The 23,538-nt window shown below is 36.7% G+C and overlaps 1 protein-coding gene across 1 annotated transcript in view; it reads left to right on the top strand.

Moving 5' to 3' along the window:
* The window catches only part of MMP16 (matrix metallopeptidase 16), a 292,524-nt gene that overhangs the window by 122,377 nt on the left and 146,609 nt on the right, over positions 1 to 23,538 (top strand). Inside the window, exon 2 of the mRNA XM_032316261.1 lies at positions 22,144 to 22,292. Coding sequence (XP_032172152.1) covers positions 22,144 to 22,292 — 149 coding nt within the window. The remainder of the gene's footprint in view (positions 1 to 22,143; positions 22,293 to 23,538) is intronic.

Raw genomic sequence — 23,538 nt, 5'->3', positions numbered from 1 at the left:
TGTCAAAGATACATAACCAAATCTAATTGTGAGACAGTGTTAGGAAACCCAAAGTTGATGGACATTCTCAAAAATAACTGGCTGATATTCTCCCAATGTGTCAATATCATGAAAGTGAAGAAAAGATTGAGGCAATATTCCAGATTAAGGAGACTAAGGTGACATCGTCAAGCAACTCATGCTTTTGAACTGGATCCTCTGGTATTAAAAATATTATTGAGGGGCTCAGTGGGTTAAGCATCTATCTTTGGCTCAGGTTATGATCTCAGGGTTCTGGGATGGAGCCCCATGTTGGGCTTCCTGCTCAGCGGAGATCTGCTTCTCTCTCTCCCTTTCCCTCTGCTTTAGCTCTTCTTTATCCCTCTCTCAAATAAATAAATAAAATATTTTTTAAAAATATTATAGAGACAACAGGATATCTTGGAATGGGATCTGATGATTATATGATAATAATGTTTTAGTGTGAATTTCTTGACATTGGTGCTTATATTTAGCTACCCAGAGAAGTGTTCATATTTATAAGAAATAGAGTTTTCAGGGTATTGTAGCATCATGTTATTGGAAGCCTATTCTAAATAGTCCAAAACTATAAAAATCTCTGTACTGTACCTGCAATTTTTTACTAGTGTGAACATAAAAAATCTCTGGTAATAAACCAGTTTTAAAATTTTACATCTGTAATGGATCAATACTTTTATTAAATCTTGTAAAAATATTATGTAATATCAGAATGCTATACTAGTTGTTAAAAGCTTTCTCTTGTCACAGATAAGCCAGAAATAGTCATGAATGACTTCATATTTCTACCTGTCTGTAGACCATAGTTTGAAAAACACTGCTCTAGATTACATACAATTTTTTTGTGATAAAATATGTATTCATTATTGTATAAAAGTGGTTTTCAGGTAGCACAGATGTTCTTTTGAATAGGCATAGGCATTATCTAATGGTTTTGTAAAAGGCTATCAAGATGGAATCTAAAGATGATGCTATATTGCTGCATTTTCCTGTTCATGGAATAACCTTAACTTGGTATATGCATTGGTCATTCATGTGAGTCAGAATCCTGGCGGAGCAAGTGGTTCACTCTACAGTGTTGAACCAAAAAGAGTTTTGTGAGGGGTCTGTTTCCTGAGATTTAGGGAGGGTTAACGGAACGTACAGGAGGATGGTATGAAGTCCTGAGATTACCAACAGCTGGGTATCGTTATTATTTTTAGGACTAGGAAGGCAAGAGGGGAGTGATTCAATTTTTAGAGCCTGGTGAGATCTGGAGTCAGATTCTGGAAAAATACATGCCCAACAGATGTGTAACCATAGGGAAATGCAGTGAAGGTAGTGGAATTGGCATGAATATCTCGGCTTCTTTCTTCTGTTCTCTGTTGTCTACTGTTAGAGCTTCTTATTTGCTCCATCCAACTGGAAGTCAAGTGGCAAGGGAGCCCAAATGATGCAGCCCATAGAGGTCAGCCTCCTAAGGTACAGAGCAAGGGTGTTAGACCCACTGTAAAAAACCAAGATGAAAAGCATTTTTTAGAAAAGTTTTTAGATTCAGTTGCTCTTACTTTCTCTTAAGCTTCCTATCTGTTCAGTCATGAAACTTGTCTCTAGGTTATTTATTTTTTTTTAACATTTTTATTTATTTATTTGAGAGAGAGAGAGAGAGAGAGAGCAAGAGCAAGAGAGAGAGCATGAGCGGGGAGGGGGCAGAGGAGAAGCAGGCTCCCCTCTGAGTGCCCATGACTCTGTCCCAGGTCCCTGAGACCATTACCTGAGCCAAATGCAGATGTTTAACTGACTGAGCCACCCAGGTGCCCCTTGTCTCCAATTTATTATCTCTGCATTTCTTTTCAGATTCAAAGATTAGAATGATAGTTCATTCTTTGAATGAGTCCAAATGAATTCTGCCTACTTATGCTAAGCTCTCTTCTCTCAGTGTTTGAAAGATTTCTGACTAAAGAGTATCACACTGGCAGTAGATAGGGAGGTAAATCAAGAGTAGCAACAGGGAGATCATTACCCTTGTAGGCGCTCATTACCACTTTTCAGTTTTAGAAGTTTGAAGCCTAATCTAAGGCAAAGAATGGAGAGATGAAGATGAGTCTGAGATGTTCACTGTGCAGTCAGTCAGATGTGTACATTAGTTGACTGGTTGAGAGAGACAAGAGAAAGAGAATATGTTGAAGTTAACTTTCGGATTGGGAATTGGTTGCAGGACAGTATCATTTACCTATATAAATAACGTAAGGGCTGGGCTACACTTTGCCTACGCTGGGAGCCAAATGAGCAGTGCTAAAGGCTCAATTTTAAAAATGGTGCCTGTGGAAACATCTGATATAGATGTTTGGCAGAAAATGTGATATGCATTTTGGCAGCTCTGGAGAGGCCTCATCTAGAGTTATACTTGGAGGAGTCATCAACATTTAGGTATTGATTAAAGATATTATTTTTTTTAATTTTTTTTTTTATTAGGCTGTGGGGAAGGGGCAGAGGGAGAGGGAGAGAGAGAATCTTAATCAGGATTTATGCCCAGCACAGAGCCCAAAGTGGGGCTCGATCTCACAACCCCAAGATCATGACCAGAGCGGAACTAAGGAGTTGGACACTTAACCGACTGAGCCACCCAGATGCCCCAAGACATTATCATTGTTGTTGTTTTTATTATTAGCAGTCTCCAAGAATTGAAAAACCACCACAGTGTGCCTGGTGCTTGGTAGAATCAGAGAAGTTCAATAAGTTGCTTCCTTAGGAGAACATGAGTTTTCTGCATGTAGAAAAATGGGAATAGATAGATTATTCTCAAACTTCTGGAATATATTTGGAAGTGAGGAGAGATTGGGAAGGAAGAAGCATCAGCAAATAGAAAGAAAATAATCTGATTTCTTTTCCAACTTAATATATGTTGTTAACTATTCCAAGTGATGACTGCTTTTCTTTGGCCTTTAATTAGGAAACTAATACATAGCCTCAAGTTCACAGAGAAAAGCAGCATTTAGGATTAGGAGTAGAGAATAAAAATATGTTCCTTCTAAAATGATCTTGTGACTGTCATAATTGATCTTATAATTGCTCATTTTTCTGTCTTTACTCTGAATTTTAGGGAATTCAGAGAATTAAGTGAATAGCATCTATATAGGATATTAGAGTAGACGTAATAATCTATATTAATTTTGCCACTGGGATGTTACCTTAATTGTCTACTCTTTTGCCCTTAAATATCAGTGCTACCTCTTTTAATCCTATTGAGTATATATTTTGTGAGCAACATCACATATTGAATGGGGTGGAATATTTTTAAAATGAATCTAAATGTAATCATATAATTTTGTTTCACAAGCAGTTTTCCTCATTCCCCAACAATTTGGAATTGTAAGGTTGCCCCATTTCAATTTTTAATTTGCTGTATTTATCAAGTCAAAATAACATGTTAAATTAAACACAAATGAGTAACATATAAGAATCAGTGTGGAAGATTTAAACATAATGTTTACTGGATTAGTGGTCTAATGATATTGCTACAGAAATACAGAACTCATTATGTTTAATCAGTGCAAGTGCAGTCCTTGAAATCCATTTAAATTGCATTGTTTTAGGCAATCTTTGAATATTATGTGGGGTATCATCTGTTATATATAGAAAGGACTGTTTTTAACCAGACTTTGCCTCTGATTTTTCATTTATTTAATAGGTCTTTCAAAAGTATAATCGTAGAATAATTAAAGAGTTAAAGTTAAAAAGTTACCTGGAATCTTCTGTTTCTACCCACAAGTTTCTTTTATAAGAGATAAACATCCTTAATGATTTCTTGTGTAAACAGGTAGAAGTTTTCTGTGCACATGCAAGCATAACATATAGATATGTACCTGTGTGTACATATGAGTCCATTGGATTCTTCTTTATGAGTAAATAATATTCAAATATAATCATTTGTTCATTCATTCAATATTTATTGAGTACCTACTCCATGCCAGGAACTGTTCTGTCTGTAGTTTAGTAAGACACACATAGTCCCTGCGTTCATAGAGCCCAGAGTCCAGAAAGTGTGAGACAAGTAAAATAAATATCTATTTTGGAAATTACTTTAGAAGAATTAAATAAGTTATTTAAATACAGAATAATAGGAGAGGTCTGTTTGTTTGGGATGACGTGGAAAGGCTGCTCTCTGAGGAGGTACCATTTGAACTGAGACCTGAGAATTGAAAGGAAGCAACGAGACGCCAAGAGAAGGTCATGGTTTCTTCCTCACACTATTACATAGAATCTCCCTGAATATTATAGCACAGTTCATTTGTCCACTCCATTCTCAAGTTAGGTTTCCTTTTAATATTTGTTTTGTTCTGTTTTGTCTTGCACACAATTCTCTGGTGCACATGTGCAAGAATTTCTCCAAGGATATACCCTACAAATTTATTTAGAGTGTTTATATCTATGTTAATACATTCCAAATTGTTTCCCTGACATACTGTATAAATTTACATTCCTGTCAGCATTGTGAAAGAGGGCCTGTTGCTCTACAGCTTTGCCAATGCTTTGTGATGCAGAGCTTTTTTGTGGGGTCTGTTGGGGGGAGGGTTAAGTTTTATCAGTCTTGATGGATGTGACCTGGTAATCCTCTGTCAACTTCCATGACACCTCTGATTCTTCCACTACTTCTCTGGTGTCTCCATTGTGTCTTTTGTTGGCCTCTTCTCTTTGGCTCCCCTTCACTGTTGGTGTTTCATTTTCCTACTTCGTGTTCTCTTTCTTTTTTACTTCTTACCTCCCTCTCTGTGCCACTGTTGTCCTCAAATAGCACAGCCCTTTAAATTTTGTCAGTCCTGCTATATGAATGTTCATATCACCAGGAAACATAAGATAACAAAGATGTAGTTTATCTGCCTTTTTACCAGAGGGAAGCCAATTAAAGGTGAGGGACTGCAGGCTCAGCTGATGCATAAAAGGAGTACTGGAACCCACAACATAACTCAGCCTTGGATTTGTAGAATTAAGCAAAGGTGGCAATTCATATAGATAAAATAAATGCAGTTAGGGACAAGTTCTCAGAAGAAAAGAGGAAAAAACTAACACTGATGCCTGTTCCAGACTTTGAGCTCGTCTCTTAAGAGTATTATCTTGTTAATATAATTTACAAGACATGACAGGAGACTGAGAGAAACTTAGGAAGTAAAAAACAGGATTTATGGTCAAGAGAGGATACAGCTCAAAGTACTGGAACCTCAGAAGAAAAGATCCCAGAGAGGTTCATGAGATGTTCATCAACAATGGTATGTGGTAGCAGGGAAAGAGTTTTTGTTTTATTTTGTGATTTCTTCTCAGTGGGTGTAGAGATCAGAGATACTTTTGTCAAGAATGTAACAAATCTGTTACCTAAAATTGCCATGTATTCCTCAGATATTTTGGAAGCGTAATTGTTACATAAATAATTGTAACATACACAAATATATATTTTTTATTCACTATTGCTGAACTATTTTGTGCCATACCCTATGATAAGTACTCTTATAGGGATATTTTATTGAATCCTCACTACAACCTTTAGGGGTGATATTATCTCCATTTCAGAGATGTATGAACTGAAACTTACAAAGACCCTGTATTTTACTCAAGACCGTAACTTGTGAGTATGTGATCCAGGCTTGAACATGTATCCTCTGGACCCAAAGGCTGTGCCCATACCCACTTTTGAGCATTACTTGTCACATGATGACTTTGTAAGTGTTCAGTGAGTTTCTTGCACACAAAATACTGGAGAGAGAGAGAGAGAGAGAAGGAAATATAAAGACTTCAAGGAGGACTGAGTCTTGACATTGGTGTGTTCGGGATAAGTGTAAAGTTTTTCCGGCGAGATAAACACAACACCTGGCAAAGTGGGTGCAAGGCAAGATTTATTAAAAACACTCTCCAGTGAAGTTTCAGGGCTCAGGAGAAGGAGAGCCAGGAAAGTTGCACCAGGAGAAGGTGGGCACTCTTGGGTGAGGTTCTGCGACTCTGGAAAAGCAGAGTGGCGGAAGTCGCGCCCAAGGCAGGGAGGAGGGGACTTAAGGGGTCTTGAGGGGAACTCAGGGGTCTTTTGGCAAGTTTCCCTTATTTGGATATTTCGCCTGCTCGTCGGGGTCCCATTGGTCCACTGGAGCCCGGGGCAGGGGTCTCAGATTCCAGCTTGTCAGGGTCCCGTTGGTCCAGGGGAGCCGGGGCGGGAGGGTTTTCAGATTCCTGCTTGGGTCTTTGTTCTCCTGTCCGAGCTCAGGTTTTGTGGCGGGAACTTTTGCTATCTTAAGTAGCCCTTTCTGCCAGCCCAACAATAAGGATGGTGTGGGACTGGTGAGAACATAAGCAAACTGGGAAACACATTCTGTGGCCCATAAATCAGTTTGAGTAATATTCAGTTAGTATACTTGCTTTTAAAGACGGTTGAGTTTGCAGAAGTAGATACATTCTGAACTTTTGGAGTTTATTAAATGCAAGAAAAGAATTTTAAACCAGTTCAGGAAGTAAATGATAGCAATCATAGTGTCTCGAGCAGGAAAGTTAAAAAAAGGAAATGATATTTTAGGATAATTAATCTTTCAGTACTAAGTAGGATAGATCAAAATGGAAAGAATATGGAGCCAGGGAAATGAATTAGGCAATTAGGCAAGTGTTGCAATATTCAAGTACAAGTAAAGGAGAACCTAGTCTAGGGAAGTGACCTTGGAGATGAAAAGAAGACAGAGGAGCCGTTTTATAAACTAAGGAGATTTAAATGCCTTGAAATGCTTTTTGAGGTATGTTTAAGTTCTGTTACCATCACCCCAAAGCTCTTCCCTCTGAGGTTTGGCTGACATATCCAGGTGCGCCTTTGGTGCCCATATAAGCTTTCCTCGGAATGCTTGCTTCTTTGACACCTTGGCTATGAACTCCTTAATAGCAAACACTTTGAAGTTTCTTTGTATCCTTGTGCCTACCAATCAACCTTCCAAAAAACAGTTTGTACTTAAGTGGTATAACAACAGCTGCAACATACTTTATAACTGACAAAGTTGTATCTGCCTCTCAATTGTATTCTGAAGTCATCTTAGCCATCTCCCCAGCTACTGCCAGAAGTAGTTTTACTTCCTACCTGTCCCACTTTATTCATATTTTCTCCAGTTAATTACCCACACAGTAGCCAGAATGACACTTTTCTAACCCACATGTGATCATATCACTTAGAAGTTTAAAACCCTTCCCTGCTTTCCATATTATATTCACACATATTAAATGCTATAAGTTATTGCATGACTTGATCATATAACTCTTTCCTAGACTCAGTCCCTCTTAGCCAAAGTGGCTTTCTTTCAGTTCCATGAAAATACAAAGCTCTTTAATGCTATTCCACTTATCTGTTACTGTGAAAAAATTAGTCCCAAAGCTTAGCAGGTTAAAACAACAACATCCCATTCATTGTACTCACAAATCTGTAGTTTGGGCTAGGCTTAGCAAGGGTAGCTTGTATTTACAAGCACTATTCATAGGCTGGGAGCTAGAATCATGTGAATGCATATTATTCCCTTATCTTTCAGTTGATGCTGGCCCATTGGCTGGGACTTCACACGAGAATGTCAAAGGGAATCTACATGTGGCCTCTGTATGTGGCCTTGGCTTCCTTACAGTATGGAGGCCAGGTCCCAGGGTGATTTTCTCTCTAAAGAGAGAGCCAGGCAGAAGACTTTTTTAAAATAGCCTTAAAAGTTGGGCAGCATCTCATCCTTCCATCATACTCTGTTAATCAAAAGCAAGGAATAAGGGGCACCTGGGTGGGTGGGTTAAAGCCTCTCCCTTTGGCTCAGGTCATGATCCCAGGGTCCTGGGATCGAGCCCCGCATCATGCTCTCTGCTCCGCAAGGAGCCTGCTTCCCTTCCTCTCTCTCTGCCTACTTGTGATCTCTGTCTGTCAAATAAATAAACAAAATCTTAAAAAAAAAAAAAAGGCAAGTAATAAAACTAGCCCATAATCAAGGGGTGGGGAAATTAGACTCCTCCTTTTGATGGGACAAGTGTCAAAGAAATTATACACATGTTTTAAACCCACTACCCATGCTTCTGGGCATACGTGCCTGTCCATCTCCCACTTTAGTATGAGAGCTTCTCTCTTTTTTCTCCTTTGCTTTTTCTTATATTTTGAGCTTCAGTTCAACTCTCAGTTCATGTGTCTTCTTATCCTCGAAATCTAAATTAGATCCTTCAGATAGATTTCACAACACTCTGTTCTGTTTAAAGCACTTGTTGCAATCTGAAATGATGTGTTTATTTGCAGATAGCTTACTTACTGGTCTTCCAAGCCATTATCTAAATGCTCCAGGAGACCAAGGGCTACTTCTGTATTGTTTAGTGTGGTGACCTCGAGGCCTAGCCAAGAACTTGTACATAATGGGGTTTTAGTAAATATCTCAGTAAAAATTACTGCACCATGGAAGGGGTTTTTGTTTTGTTTTGTTGTTGTTTTTGTTCATTTGTTGTTTTTTTTTTTAAGATTTATATATATATTTTTTTATTTATTTGACAGAGATCACAAGTAGGCAGAGAGGCAGGCAGAGAGAGAGGGGGAAGCAGGCTCCCTGTCGAGCAGAGAGCTGATGTGGGGCTCAATCCCAGTACCCCGAGATCACGACCTGAGCTGAAGGCAGAGGCCCAACCCACTGAGCCACCCAGGCACCCCTGTTCATTTGTTTTTTAAATTCCATCTTTTTTAGAAGAATTTGGAATACTTCTTACCCTTGAGAAACTTTAATTTCCACTCATTAATCCTAAAACATATGTAGTTTTAAAACACAGGTATCTTATTTTGGGGGAAAAAAAAACCCTCCTAATTTTCAGAAAGTATTTATTCTCCAAATCACATTAATTATAATAGATTTTAAACACTTTCTACCTTCATACTATGTTATTCCCTTAAAAAAATTTTTTTCGTATTTTCAAGAAGTGCATATACCTTCTGAGGCAAAGGATGCTTTCACAATTTTGAAGCACAGGGTTGTCCCTGGAGATAGCTGATTAGTGAGTGCTAGAAGTTGGAATACATGTGTATTTGTTGTTGTTTTTATTTTTTTTTAAAGATTTATTTATTTATTTTATTTAAGAGAGAGAGAGTGTGTGTGTGTGTGTGCACAAGGGAAAGGGGGAAAGGAGGAAGGAGGAGAGGGAGGAAGTCTTCAAGCAGACTCCCCGCTGAGTGTGCAACCCAAATCAGGACTGTGTCTCACAACCCATGAGATCATGGCCTAACCACCGCCAAGAGTCTGGTGCTTAACTGACTGAGCCACCCAGGAGCCCCTTGTTGTTTATAAATATTCTTCCATTATTCACTCTGTCTTCCAGAGTTCTATCAGGAGAATCTATCCTTACTAATTGTCCTTTCTGACTTCAAAATTAAGTACAAAGTTTAGTGCTTTCAAAATCTCAGTACAATAGTTGGTAAAATCAAACCTCTTTTCTTACCATTTGGTGGAGATCAGAAAGAGATTTGCCTTGAGAGGGCTATGCTGTTTTGAAAGAAATAGGAGTTTCTCTTTTAGAGAATAAGAACACTTTTCAGCCTTTTGAGAGCTCCTTACTTTTCCTATCTCTTTGCTAGTTGCTAGGGTTCTGTTGGACAGATAAGTAATAAAGTCTTTCAGTTGTTTTTTGTTTTGTTTTGTTTTTTCAGCAAAATGTCCCAACTACCCTGGGATGAGACTCAGCTATGTGAAATAAGACAGCTGATTTCAGACCTAGAATGGCCTGCTTGGGTCATCCTTAATCTTATACTATAAAGGCTAGTTAATCAATGACTCACTCTTCTTGGCTTCCTGACAGTTGTTAAGAATAAGAGCCATTCTAGATTCACACCGAGACTCATATCCCTGGATATCACTTATTTACTCTATAGCCCTGAGCAAGTTGATTAACCCTTCTCATCCTGTTTGCTCATCTGTAAAATGAAGATAATACCAATCTCACAGGCTTGTTGTGATAATTATATGAGCCAGCGTATTAAGGAGATTAACACTGCACCTGATTTAATAAATGTAAGCTCTTGGTGTGTTGTTTACACTGAATATCAGTACTTTCCTGAAAGCAGTTTTCAAGCTGTAAAAACAATTCCGCATTGATTTTCATCTCCAGGTGTGGGGATAGAAGTTGAATCTGGAAAGGCAAAGATGAAAACTGCTAAGTGCTTTTCTAACATTGACCCAAACTCTCACTCATATTTTACCTTGTCCATATTTCCTAGAATTATTCTGAGGTGCCTGGAAGTTACTAACCTTTGCTATGTATGTGATGGGCTGAGATTTATTGTTCACATTTGGAGCCTATTTGTATATGTGGATGGGAGAATGAATAATTGGATAGTTAACCCAACCCAGTGGGTTCTCCACTTATCTAGCCCTTGTAATTCCATTACTTCAGCTCAGAAAATTGTTCTAGGTGTTGTGCCTCTCATGTTGAAAGAGATAGATGAAGATAAAGAACAAACACATAAGTAAACCAAGCTACCACATGGTGATCCTAAGTGCTGTCAGGGACTTAAACAGGATGCTCCGTGGCGCTGGTAGTGGTAAACTTCTTTGAAGAAGTTTTATTTGAACTAAATTTTAAGAGAGAAATGTATTCTTGTATTTCATGCATGGGAAAGGTAAATGTAGTACCCCAAGGCAGGAAAGAATTTAGCTGTTCCTGGGTGGGAAATTAAAAAAAAAAAAAAAAAAAAAGACCATATGCCCGGAATATTGAAAAGGGATACTGTGAAAAGAAGTTAAAGATTTAACAATGACTGTGCATGGACTTGTTGGCCACAGTAAGGAACTTGAGTTTCACATTAAGTCACTGGGAAACTACCGAAGGGTTATAATCAAGTGAATAATATTCTCTGATCTACATTGAAAAAGTTAATTCATACCACTTATTTGAAAAATAAAAAACAAAAGATAACAGGTGTTTTTGAGGAAGAAGAGAAATTGGACCCCCTTGTGCATTACTGGTGGGAATGTAAAATGGTGAAGCCACTGGAAACAGTAAGTCCCTCAAAAAGTTTTATGTAGATTTACCATAAAATGCAGCAATTCCACTTCTAAATATATACCCCCCAAAACTGAAAGCAGGGATTTGAAAAGACATTTGTAGATCAGTGTCTATAACCGTATCCTTTATAATATCCAAAAAGATAGGAAAAACTAAAATTTTGATGGATCAATGGGTAAATGAAAAGGTATATATACATGCAATATCATATTATTCAGCTTTAAAAATGTTACATACTACAAGTTGTAACATGGATGAATCTTGAAACATCCTAGATGAAGTAAATCGGATGCAAAAGGATAAATAATGCATGATTCCACTTACATGAGTTACTTACAGTAGTCAAATTCATAGACAGAAAGTAGAATAGTGGTTACCAGGAATTGGGAGAAGGGAAGTTTTTACTTAATGCATATAGAATTAGTTTGGAATGATGAAAAATTCTGGAAATGGATAGTGGTGATGGATATATAACAATGTAATGTACTTAATGCCACTGAATTGTTACATTGCAAATGGTTAAAATGGTAAATTTTAGGTTATGTGTCTTTATTTAAAAAAAGAAAGAAGGAAAGAAAGAAAGAAAAAAAGAAAGAAAGAAAGAAAGAATAAGATGAGACAAGAGAGGTAGCAATTGAAAGCAGAGACCAGTTGGAGAATCTTGAAATTTGGGGTCATAAATGATAGTGTCCCAGACAAAGGGGTGTTAGCAGAAGTAAGGTTTGCATTCAGGGTAAGTTGAAGCTAAGGACTGATGATAGATTAGATGTGAATGATGAGGAAAAAGCAGAATTAAGGATAATTCTGTACTGGAGGTGTAAACAGCAGTGTGGTAGAACTCCTGGCATTAGGGCAAAGTCAGGGTTAGAGGGTTGAATTGGTCTGTCATCAGCACATAGATAGTATTTGAAGGATTAATTATAGAAGAGATAACCAAGGAAAGTGTAGATGTAGTCAACTAGCAATATTAAGGCTACAATAAGAAAGTGCTGTGAAAGAATGAAGAAAGGGTAAGTCTCTGGCAAAGAGGGTTACAGTGGTTTTTTTTAAACTGTAAAAGTGAAGTGGCCATACATGAAATATTCTAGCATGGAAATAAGAATATTAATTGGCCTGGGCAGATTGGACTGTGCAAGCCTGTTTTGCATTGGTAATTAGAGAAGTCCTTGGAGGAAGGAGGGAGTGTTAACACACAGAACATAGGCAACCACAATAAGGTATACTTTTGTGATGTGTAATGGGATGGTTTGTTTGCATAAAAACTGAACACTGTCAGTTACTGTAGATATATTTTCAGATGGTCTGCCTTCTTGTTTTGAAATGTGAATAGGTCTCCTAGGATTTCCCAGGATACAGACAGGCAGCTGGGTCTTTTCCTTGTCTAAGAGGCAGCCTAGGATGACAGAGAGAGCCAAGCGTGTGTATCTGTCAGATCTCTGTTTAAATACTGATCATCCCTCTTAAAATTGTGCGTCGTTGGCCAAGTTATTTAATCATTCTGGAGATGTATTCTGTCATTTTGAAAACAGATAATAGTCCTTAATTTACAGACGTGTTATAAAGGATAAAGATAATGCATGTAAATTGGTGCATGGTGGGCAGTAAAGGAATGGTTGTTGTTCTTATAGATCTTATGTCTTATCCCATAAGACATCTTATGGATGTCTTATGGGAGTGGGACTCAAATTTCTGTGTGACTAAAGAACTCCATGGAACAAAGCAACAGAGGCGTACTTTGAGACTAAATCACAAATGCTTGGAATTCATTCTAAGGGATTTATTCTTTTTTTTTTTTTTAAGATCTTATTTACTTATTTGACAGAGAGATCACAAGTAGGCAGAATGGGAGGCAGGGTGGAAGTTGAGCAGGCTTCCCACTGAGAAGACCCTGATGCAGGGCTGGATCCCAGGACCCTGGGATCATGACTTGAGCTGAAGGCAGAGGCTTTGACCCATTGAGCCACCCAGGACCCCCTAAGGGATTTATTCTATAGGACTTGAGTAGCTTCAGTAGTGTATGATGGAAAAGGAAGAGCTTGGGAATTGTCACAGTCAGAATGTAATATATAGATATTGATAAACTGTCTTCTCATCCCCTAGGGAGAGTAAGTATATCACATTGGAGAGAATTTAAGGAAGTAGCTTCATTTTTAAAAATAGAGTACTTCCTATCAGATCAGTGGTCTCTTTGATTGCATATCTCCATCAATCAATTTTTTTAACATTTAACCTCTCTTATTTATAATTCTATTCATGAACAGATGTACTTAAACATTGCATATATTGTGAAACATACTTAAAATAGAAATATTAAGATGAGCTAAGGATGTCATAAAATTTAAAATTATTTTTGTTTTCCTTATTAATTATATTTATATCGTTTTGCTGCTATCAAGACTATTATTAATTATTATCATGGAGAATCCTGTAACTGACTACACGGTAATATTGATTTAACACTTTGAAATACAGCAGCTTAAAATTAGCATGGCCAAAAAAGACACCTCACCACCTCATAAGGAAACGTACATACAGCTTAAAAAGTTGTATCATTAGCTGATTATAACTCATGAGCCTCGTTTTATAATCCTACCCACCAATTATGCAAAGGGTTTTTGGTAAAACTCAGACAGTAATTTTCCATCTTCCATGATGTCTATCAGTTGTTCCTGACAAATAATCAGGTGTTGTGTTATCATATTTTTAACAAATGGGTTTAAAATACCACTAAAATTATTCTTTTTTGGCAAGTTATTTTATAGGTAGAAAATTCTGTTGCTGGAATTTTATTTTTTAAAAATTTTTGATTTGAGGGGCACCTGGGTGGCTCTGTGGGTTAAAGCCTCTGCCTTCGGCTCAGGTCATAGGTCATGATCTCAGGGTCCTGGTATTGAGCCCTGCATCAGGCTCCCTACTCTGCGAGGAGCCTGCTCCCCCCACCCCCCGATACCTGCCTCTCTGCCTACTTGTGATCTTTGTCTCTCAAATAAATCAATAAATACAATCTTTTTTTAAAAAATTAAAATTTCATTCGAGAGAGAGAGAGAGAGAGAAAGCTTCAGGGAGGGGCTGGAAGGGGAGGAGGGCGGAGGGAGAGGGAGAAACAGACTCTCCACTGAGCAGGGAGCCTGATCCAGGGCTCTGCCCCAGGACTCCGAGATCATGACCTGAGCTCAAGACAGACACTTAACTGACTGAGTCACCCAGGTGCCCCCTGGAATTTTATTTTATTTTTTCTCTATTTATTTATTTAGAGAGAGAGAGCACACGCTGGTAGGAGAGGGGGCAGAGGGAGAGGGGAGAGGGAATATTAAGCAGGCTCCACACCCACCTCAGAGCCTGACACAGAACCTGAGTTGGGTCTCCACATAGGGTTTGAGTTGATGACCCTGAGATCATGACCTGAGGGAAAATCAAGAGTTGAACACTTAACTGACTGAGCCACCCAGGCGCCCCTGTTGCTGAAATTTTAAAGTACAAAATTAAGAGAGTTTTTTCTAAGTGTTTTAATAGGTAAATATTTATATCTTTTTGAGTACAAAGTCATGTGATAATGGAAACATTTCTAAACATGCATTTTTAGCATACTCTATGGGGCACACCTTTCTTTCAAAGGTAGTTTCTTTCTCCCACATTGCTTCAACATCACTTTCATCTCGAGACAGATTACTCTCAAAGTAGCTATTGAGTAGCATACTATTTACAGCCAGTTCCCTTTACAGAAAAAGGCAACACTGTTGTCTTTTTGTAAAAGAAATACATAGCTTATTTAAGTTTGACAGCTCTTTAAAGTACTTTTTCATAAGATAACCAAAACATATACGGTACAGACTATTTTTTTGGTCAGTCCTCATCATATCACAACATATTTTAAAATTTTTACTTCTAAGATATAACCCATAAATTCATTTAATCTGTCACAGAAAAATAGTGGTATGTTATAATGTGCTAGAATCAAGCTATCACAGGAGATTCTGCAAACCCCTCCACACTGTGCAACTCTACCTCCACCTTCCAGATCCTGCTGGAATGTAGGCTATTAATAAATGTCTGTCCATGTGAGTGCCCCCCTATTAATCTGAACAACATTAAATAAAAGTGAAGTTTGTTTCTTCTTATTTTATAGATAAGTGTATTCATGCATAAATGTGTGGATGCACACATTACATAAAATGCTGTGGCATTTTGGGTCTCCATCTCAGTGGGACATATTGTACTCTGACTTTAAAGACCCTGAGATTAATCTCCTCATTATCTGGTGTTGTTAAGACATATTCTGCCCCAGAAAGTAAGGGTGAGTTGAGCTGATCGTCTACCTGACTCAGGCTCTAAGGCATGTCTTTTAGAAAATTCACAGAATGCCTTGTACAGCGCTTCACTCAACTAGTGTGGGGAAGCACAGATTTGAGGAGAATTTTCCTCTATTTAGATTTGTGAGGTGACTTAAACATAAAATAGAATCATGTTAATGACTAATATAAGTACTTACTGTTTTGGTAATTATTTCTGACCCAAGAAACTAGGGATGGTAAGATGATGCCTTGCTATTGTTCATTGTTGCTTGAGTTTTGTCTTTTTGAGTTTTTTTGGTTTTGTTTTTTCATGTATGTGTGTGTGCATGTACACTATATATTCATCTTTAAAAATGTAAAATATACTTAGGAAAAACCATGAAAGACACATAAGGAGACCAGTATATCATAGTACTCGAACTTTCCAGTACAATGACTAGCATATGATAGAATCCCAATTAAAACCAACTGTTTTTATTTTTTTTTTTTTTTTTTTTTAAGGATTTTTTATTTATTTATTTGAAAGAGAGAAATCACAAGTAGGCAGAGAGGCAGGCAGAGAGAGAGGAAGGGAAGCAGGCTCCCCGCTGAGCAGAGAGCCCGATGTGGGACTCGATCCCAGGACCCTGAGATCATGACCTGAGCCGAAGGCAGCGGCTTAACCCACTGAGCCACCCAGGCGTCCCAACTGTTTTTATTTTTGTTTTGTTTCTTAGTTTGGTGGTGTTTTTTGTTTATTTGTTTGATCACTGGAGGTCAGCCATTACTATTTGAGGGGATTTGCTCCCATAGCTATGGAATACCAACTGCAGTTCACTCGTATGCAGAATGGAAAATCTCTCCCTAGCCTTTATATCCTAAGTTTTCAGTTTCTATCATAAATTAGAGAATTTCATGTTAAGGTAAAAAATATGGTCATCATGATCATTATAATTTTTACTAATGATCCAGCTGCTTTCTATCTCCTTGTTGAAATGAAGGTTGTCTCTTGATTGCTTCGATGTTCATTGGCGTAACTTTTGGTCCTTCCACTGTTTGATTTCCATTTAAGAAGCCATTTAAATAGACAGTAAAATTCTAAAGGAATTGAATTCTATATGTGCAATTTCATACACTGATTCATTCATGGTAGGGATGGGATGGTGATTTAGAACCCATTTAGATTTTTGAATGAACAGAAAGGCTAATTTCTGCCTCATTAACTTATCCTATGAATTTTCAATTTGACCAATTCTGAATGACTACTCCCACATCAGTTTAGTTTTTTGGTTAATAGGTAGTTATAATTCATATTTATAGCCACTTTTCAGACTAGAAAATTTAGCCCCTAAATTCTGCCCTTCTTTTATAACTATTAAATATATGCTATTTTCAGGGGAAAATGTCCTTTAGCCTCTGCTAACTCCGTAGGTAATACACAAAATAGGGGGTTGACACTTTTTAGTTGTTAATTTTAGTTAATAATAGAATTTTAACTAATAACATTTAGAAGTCTCATACTAAAGGAGGGAAAATAATTTTATAATATTGAAAACTATTAAAACTATTAAAAATGCTTTCCTTTAGTCTATGTTATCAGGAACGTCAATTAATTGTATCAGAATATATGTTAATCATTATATATGTAAATATTTTTGTTAGTAAATATGTTAAAATTTAACATGAATTCAATAATTTTAAAAATGACATCCCAAAACAACAAAAGTTATACAATTGTGTAAATTGAAGTGATTGTTTCTAAATAAATACCACAAAATGCTATAAAGTAAATACTAGAAATAAAACTATTACCTCTGCCCTTTTCCTTCTATATTGAGTGCTGTAATTTGGATTATATGATCACTGGGCCCATGGACCTTGCATTTGGCCACACCACACATGAGCTGCAGTGAGCTATACCTGAAATTACTGGCTCAGTCACAAATAGACATGTGGTCTGGCAAAGTGATTTTTCAAGTTAAATAAAATTCTAAACCATACCTCTTTTCTTCACCTCCAGTAATTTCCATAATATCTAAAATATATCCTTACCAGCCCTAGTAAATTCATTAGTTTGATTATTTAAATTCTTCTTGGAAAAATTTCAAGATATTTTCTCTGTATGTTGGGTCCTGCTAGTGATGGAATTTTAATCTGCTTCTTGCATTTGTGATTCACCATGAATAGGACTATCTTAATGTTCTATTAAGGCATTGATAAACTTACTAGCTTTAACAACTGGAGGAAAATTTATTTCTCTAGATTTTAGTACTGGCCTGAGAGACTAAATAAAATATGTATTCTAAAAATCCTCTGTTTATATTTGGTGTTAATCATGAAAACTACTAATGTCTTCTTTTTGTTGTTGATAACCATCTTCCAGGATACCACAATGAAATATGGTATGGATAGCGGAGTCGATTAATACAGGTTTTCCTAATATGGTTACATGAAATATTAAGTGACAAAGATATTTTCTCTTAAGGGATTTACTAAAAGTTTGCATGCCTGCTACTCATATTTATATTACAGTCTGGTAAAAGCAATATCTATTGGCACAGAATTTAATATTTAAATGTTTACCTTTTATGGCTTGATAAGTCCCCTTACTCTGTAGAGACCAGCACTCTTCTGGTTGTTCCTCCATCTGAATGGTCACCAAGTACAGGAAATTGGTTTTGTCTCCAAAATAGCAAGATAATTTGACTATGTAAGTAACACAGGGAAGGTAGTTCAAGGTTAGACACTGTTGCTGAATTTGAGGTTCTGTGATTGCTTGTTTTGATGATAATGACACGGGCTAACTCCCAGACAGTAAAAGGAGGCAAGTTGTGTCTCCAGAGAAACCTGTTTCTTGATAGTTTTCCAGTGCTCTCAAATGCATGTGTCCATCCAGTAAGCAAAAGAGGGCAAAACAAAGAAAATAAAATAAAAACAAGTTATCTTTCCTCACAACTCTTGATTCCTTACATCTTAATCTGCATTTCAGTCTTGCCCCATTCCAAGGATAGGTCTTAACCTGAGCAGGAATAATTTCAAGAACTCAGAGCAATTAGTAAACATAAAATAATAATATGATGGATTGAGCAAAAATATGCTGGTGTCTTTATGTAGTCTCAATCCTCACATCAAACCTGCCAATTCAACATCATTTCCCCCAAATGCATACATGAGGAAATCATTCCTTAATTATCCATTATATGCATTTGAGAGCACTAAAATAAATATATATTCATATATATTTGTGTGTGTGTATGTGTGTGTGTATACATATGTATATATCAAGAGACAAGCAATCTCAGAAGGCAAGTTTATTTCCTGTTACCCAGGAGAGCAATATTTTAAAAACAATGTTTAAAACAGGGATCTATTTCATAACAATGTATGAGGAGTCTATGAAGTCTGAAGTATGAAGTCTATGATATAGTCTTTAAGGGATAAGGTGTACCTTCAAATATTACTTTGTGTACTTAATTTAATTTTCTATCAAATAAGATATTAAAAGTTATAATTTAATAGAAAAGAGGCAGGTTTTCTCTGTCACTTATGTCATAATTCAATTTTTCTTTTTTTAATTACTTTTATTAACATATAATATATTATTTGCCCCAAGGGTACAAGTCTGTGAATCATCAGGCTTGCACATTTCACAGTACTCACCATAGCACATACCCTCCCCAATGTCCATAACCCAGCCACACTTTCCCTACCCCCCTACCCCCCAGCAACCCTCAATTTGTTTTGTGAGATTGAGTCTTCTTATTTCAATTTTTAAAATTTCCTTTTCTTTATTCTAGATTGATAAGGTGCCAAGGCTACCCACCATACTCTATTTCTATAACACAAGGGTTTTGTTCTATAGACATAGAATAAGGTAGCTTATAACAAAGTTTCATATACTTCTGTGATGATGATGGACAGGAGTTTGAATCTGATATACACTGTGTATACCTGATCTTCATTCATTGGTGACTTAAGAGTCAACATTTACAAAGCTCTAGGGATTTTGGCCATAGTGGTTTTCTACCATTGATGCTCAGTGTCCTGTCCACCTTGTATTTGGTCAGTTTTACAGCACCATAGTGACCAACTTAGTCTCCTCCAAGCAGCACTAGCATCTTATGTAGGGCTATTTGGTACATACTTCTTTTCTCTATCATATAAAAAAATGACCAGACTCTCAGAATTCTGTGGTGTGGACACTTAAAGAAGTAATTAGTATAAGACAAAAACAAACTGAAGAGACTATCCTCTCTCAGTGTTTAAGATTATTTAGGCACATATTTATTTGTTTTTCCCTGCAGTTTCCATATTGAGTAGTAGATGTAAAGAAGCACTGTGGATCAAATTAATACTTTGGGTCATTGTAGGTATAATTACTTGTTTTTTATAGCCACCTGGAGCTGATTGTCCACAGCAGTTTTTGTTGTAATAAGAAATGTTACTGATAGCTTGCTGGTTTCATACTCTTAATATGACACTGATATGCTTGATTTTCCACTGTTTGGTGGAAAGATGCATTGCAGCTTTCCATTGAGAATTATTCCTGATCAATTCTTGATGAGGTCAGAGATTTCTTGATTAACAAATAACAATGATATTAAGAAAGATAAACTCAAGGTGGCCTATAATCTCAATGACAGTTATCAGACAAAACAAATTTTGACTATAAAATGGTAGGTCCCATAGGTTTTCTGATATTTTTCAATTAAAAAGAATTATGCACTTCTCAGTCATTTAGGAAAAAAAACTGACTTTCATGGTAAATAGCATAATAGAAAAGAGAACTTGAAGAAAAATCACAATTTTTTTTTTATTATTCTAACTCATTTGTTTGAAAGGGTAAGGCATAAATCAATGTGCATTTTATAACATGTTTTTTTCACTATCCATCTAAAATTTATATATTTTTTAGTCTTTCTATTTGTATATAAATCATAGGGTTTATTGTTAACAGTTTTCTCTTTGCTGTCACTATAAATGACGTGGTTGCCAGTAGCTGAACACCCATGAGTAACCTAGCAACAAGTCAGCTCTCTAACAAGTTAGAAATAAATGCAAACAAAGTGTTATGGGAAAAAGAGTTCAATTTCAGAATATTAGTGCATGTATACTGCTAAATATCAAGATGAAATCTTCTAATTTGGGGGAAATTACAATAGGTATTGAATTTTCTAGTAAATAATACATTGCCAGTGAAATCTTGTCTCCTTCATTCAGAAAACAAATGGAATCTATTTCAGACTGCAGCACTGTTGACTGGGTAACTGAATATATGTGTCTTCCCTGGAACCCTATTCATTACAGATTAGATGAGAGAAGTGTCTTGGCATGTTTTCACTATGTGGTAGATAAGTTTACTAGATGGAGTTTCAACAGTAAACCTTCCTGACAGTGAGGTACTGTTGATCTCTTAAATAGTTTTAGAATAAATGTTTTATTTTATTTTCAAAGGGTTGTGCTTATGGTTCTGAACTTCTGGGGGCATGATTTTCTTAGAAAAACTATGAAAGACTCTACCTTGTTTTTTTACATGTTAAGGCTTTGGTATATTTAATATCAGTCTCTTTCGGTGAAATTTAACTTATATAATTACTGTTTGTTTTCACTGAGAAAATAGCACTCCTCTCTGTTAGTTGTCAGGTCGTAGTGGAGGTAGATCAGGTATTGGGGAAAAGCTGTAACTTCATAGGATCATCATTGATATGATGATTAGATCCAGGTAGAGAAGGAAATACATACTGGTGGGTACCTTCCATTAAATAGCACAGCTTCTATTCTGTGTGACAGGCAGAATTACTTGGCCTTTTTCAATTTGACAGGCAGTTCACTGCACTTAAAGAAATCTTAGTGCCCCATGGAAGACTGAGGTAAGGGACAGAAGGATGGGTTAGGAGCTGAGCATATGATTGTACATTTAAAATGAATGCATAGAATGGTAGAACTGGAAAGCATCTGCTCTCTGCTGAAAATTTTTGTTTTCCCCAAATACCCTGATTTTTGGTTACTTTGAAAATCTGACGTTAAATGACTGAATTGTTGCTACAATCACGCTTGGGATGTGAGCTCAACTCTGACCTCTTTCTCTCACTATCCACACAGATCTCCCTTCTCTGGGGAAGAGGAGAATAAAAATCATGAGATCCTTAAAGAGAGACCCAAATATACTTACCAAGATAGTCTGATTTCATCTATATATGAGAAGTTTGGTCACTTACATTGTTTGGATTGAAGTGAGTCACCTTAAATAAATGAAAGACTATTCTTTACAGGAGAAACACTTACCTACCCTTGAAGGCATCTAGCTACAACTGAATAGATCAGTTGCATGAAATTTGTACTCAAAATGTCATGACAGAATAATATGGTCTATATTGTTGATCTTACTCGTGATGGCTGCAGTCCTTGGTTAGTTGTTCAGGAAAGTGGCATTTTAGATGCAGCTTATGCATATTAACTACCCCTTTTAGCACAGATGTCTCTTTGGGGTTATTGTTGAAAAGGTATCGTTCCTTATTTGGGGAATTTGAGTTCCTAGAGGGCAGGGATCATCTTATTTGTTTCTTTTATCCAGTATTGAGTATTCTTATAAATAGTAAGCTTGCAACAAATGACTAACTTTTTTCTTTTCAGTTGATGTTCAGTGTTTGTAGGTGTGCTAGAAAGATTCATAACAACAAAAACGGAATTTATATTAAACTACAGAATAGATGTTAAAAAGAGGTAAAAAATCTTAATACATGCCCTTGTAGAGGAAATAATGTTTAAAGATCCACTATGGACATAACTTAATTACTGTACAGTTATTGTTCAATTATGAGGTTGATCTAAAAGGAACTGTCCTTATTTGCAGGTTTGGTTACAAAAGTACGGCTACCTTCCACCAACTGACCCCAGAATGTCGGTGCTGCGCTCTGCAGAGACCATGCAGGCCGCCTTAGCTGCCATGCAGCAGTTCTACGGCATTAACATGACAGGAAAAGTGGACAGAAACACAATTGAGTAAGTAATGGCATCCACACTCTTTTCTTTCTGTGGTCCTTGAGTCAAACCTAGTAGTCTGAGAAAGTTCAACCACAAGTGGAACAATTTGTCCTATTCTTTGGAATTTAACCTGTCTCAACCCTCCTCCCCTAGGACGTCAGGTTTGTCAGAGTCACATTTACTCACTTGACTTTAGCGACACTTCTTCAGAGTAGGAGGGGAGAAAGAAACAGTGAGAGTTAGAGTAAATGTACAGTTGAAGCTGTTGCAGGAAGAGCAGTGTTGCGGCTTGTGCTGCTGGTGCGGACATACTGGACGCATCTCTTCCCTGTTAAGTGACATGATATCAGTAGCTTGAAATTGGCCAAAGTAGGAATATTAAGGAAAATGGGACACAATACAAATCCGGGCTCTTTTTGAGGGAAAGGGTGTTAGAGAGTCACTTAACTGTTTATTAGCCTCCGATTTGTGGTCATTTTCTAGATGAGTTAAATCAAGGAGAGGTTCACTGAAAGTCTCTCCTTTTAATTTTTGATTAGCAAATGGATTGTTTTTACTCTTTAATAATATTTGTGATTCTATGGATTGATTCATCAATCATTTGTTCATTTATTTATTCAACCAATGACTCATTACGGGGCATTTCACCTGTGAAAGAGGCATATACAGATCGGAGGACAGAATCTCTTCTTCAGAGGAACCGGGTTAACTGTGTAGCTAGACATAATCACAAATTATTTTAGCACAGGTACACTATAAGTTCTGCAACATTATGAAATGGCATTATTGTTTTTGGACAGCAGAGGAGGAAGTGATTAATTCTCTGAGTGCAGGGAAGAATCATCTCTGTTTATTGAGTCCTTGATACTCAGAAGTAAATCTACTTCATCATTTAATACGATCATCATACATCAACCCTCCACAGTAGGCAAGACAAGGATACATTTTTCTCTCTAATTTTTCAAATAAAGGAACTGAAAGTCAAAGGCTAAGTGAAGTCCAGAGGAGTTGTAGAATCCATTCCTTTTGATGTTTAGTTGGAGAACTTTCTACTATACCATGTTGTAGATCTCAAGAAAGGACACATTTATTTTTCTTTTTAAACCTTAAATACCTGAAATTACTTAGTCCAGGTATATATACTTTTTATATATTAAATTAATTTAATATATAATTTAAAAATTATATTTTGCCTCCTAATACTTACAACATGATATTAGCCATATAATTTCTATTTCATCAAGATAGGATGAGTACATGATAA

The sequence above is a fragment of the Mustela erminea genome, chromosome 16, assembly GCF_009829155.1.
Source record: "Mustela erminea isolate mMusErm1 chromosome 16, mMusErm1.Pri, whole genome shotgun sequence".
In the NCBI taxonomy this organism is placed as follows: Eukaryota; Metazoa; Chordata; class Mammalia; order Carnivora; family Mustelidae; genus Mustela; species Mustela erminea.
This window is presented reverse-complemented; position numbering and strand designations above follow the sequence as displayed.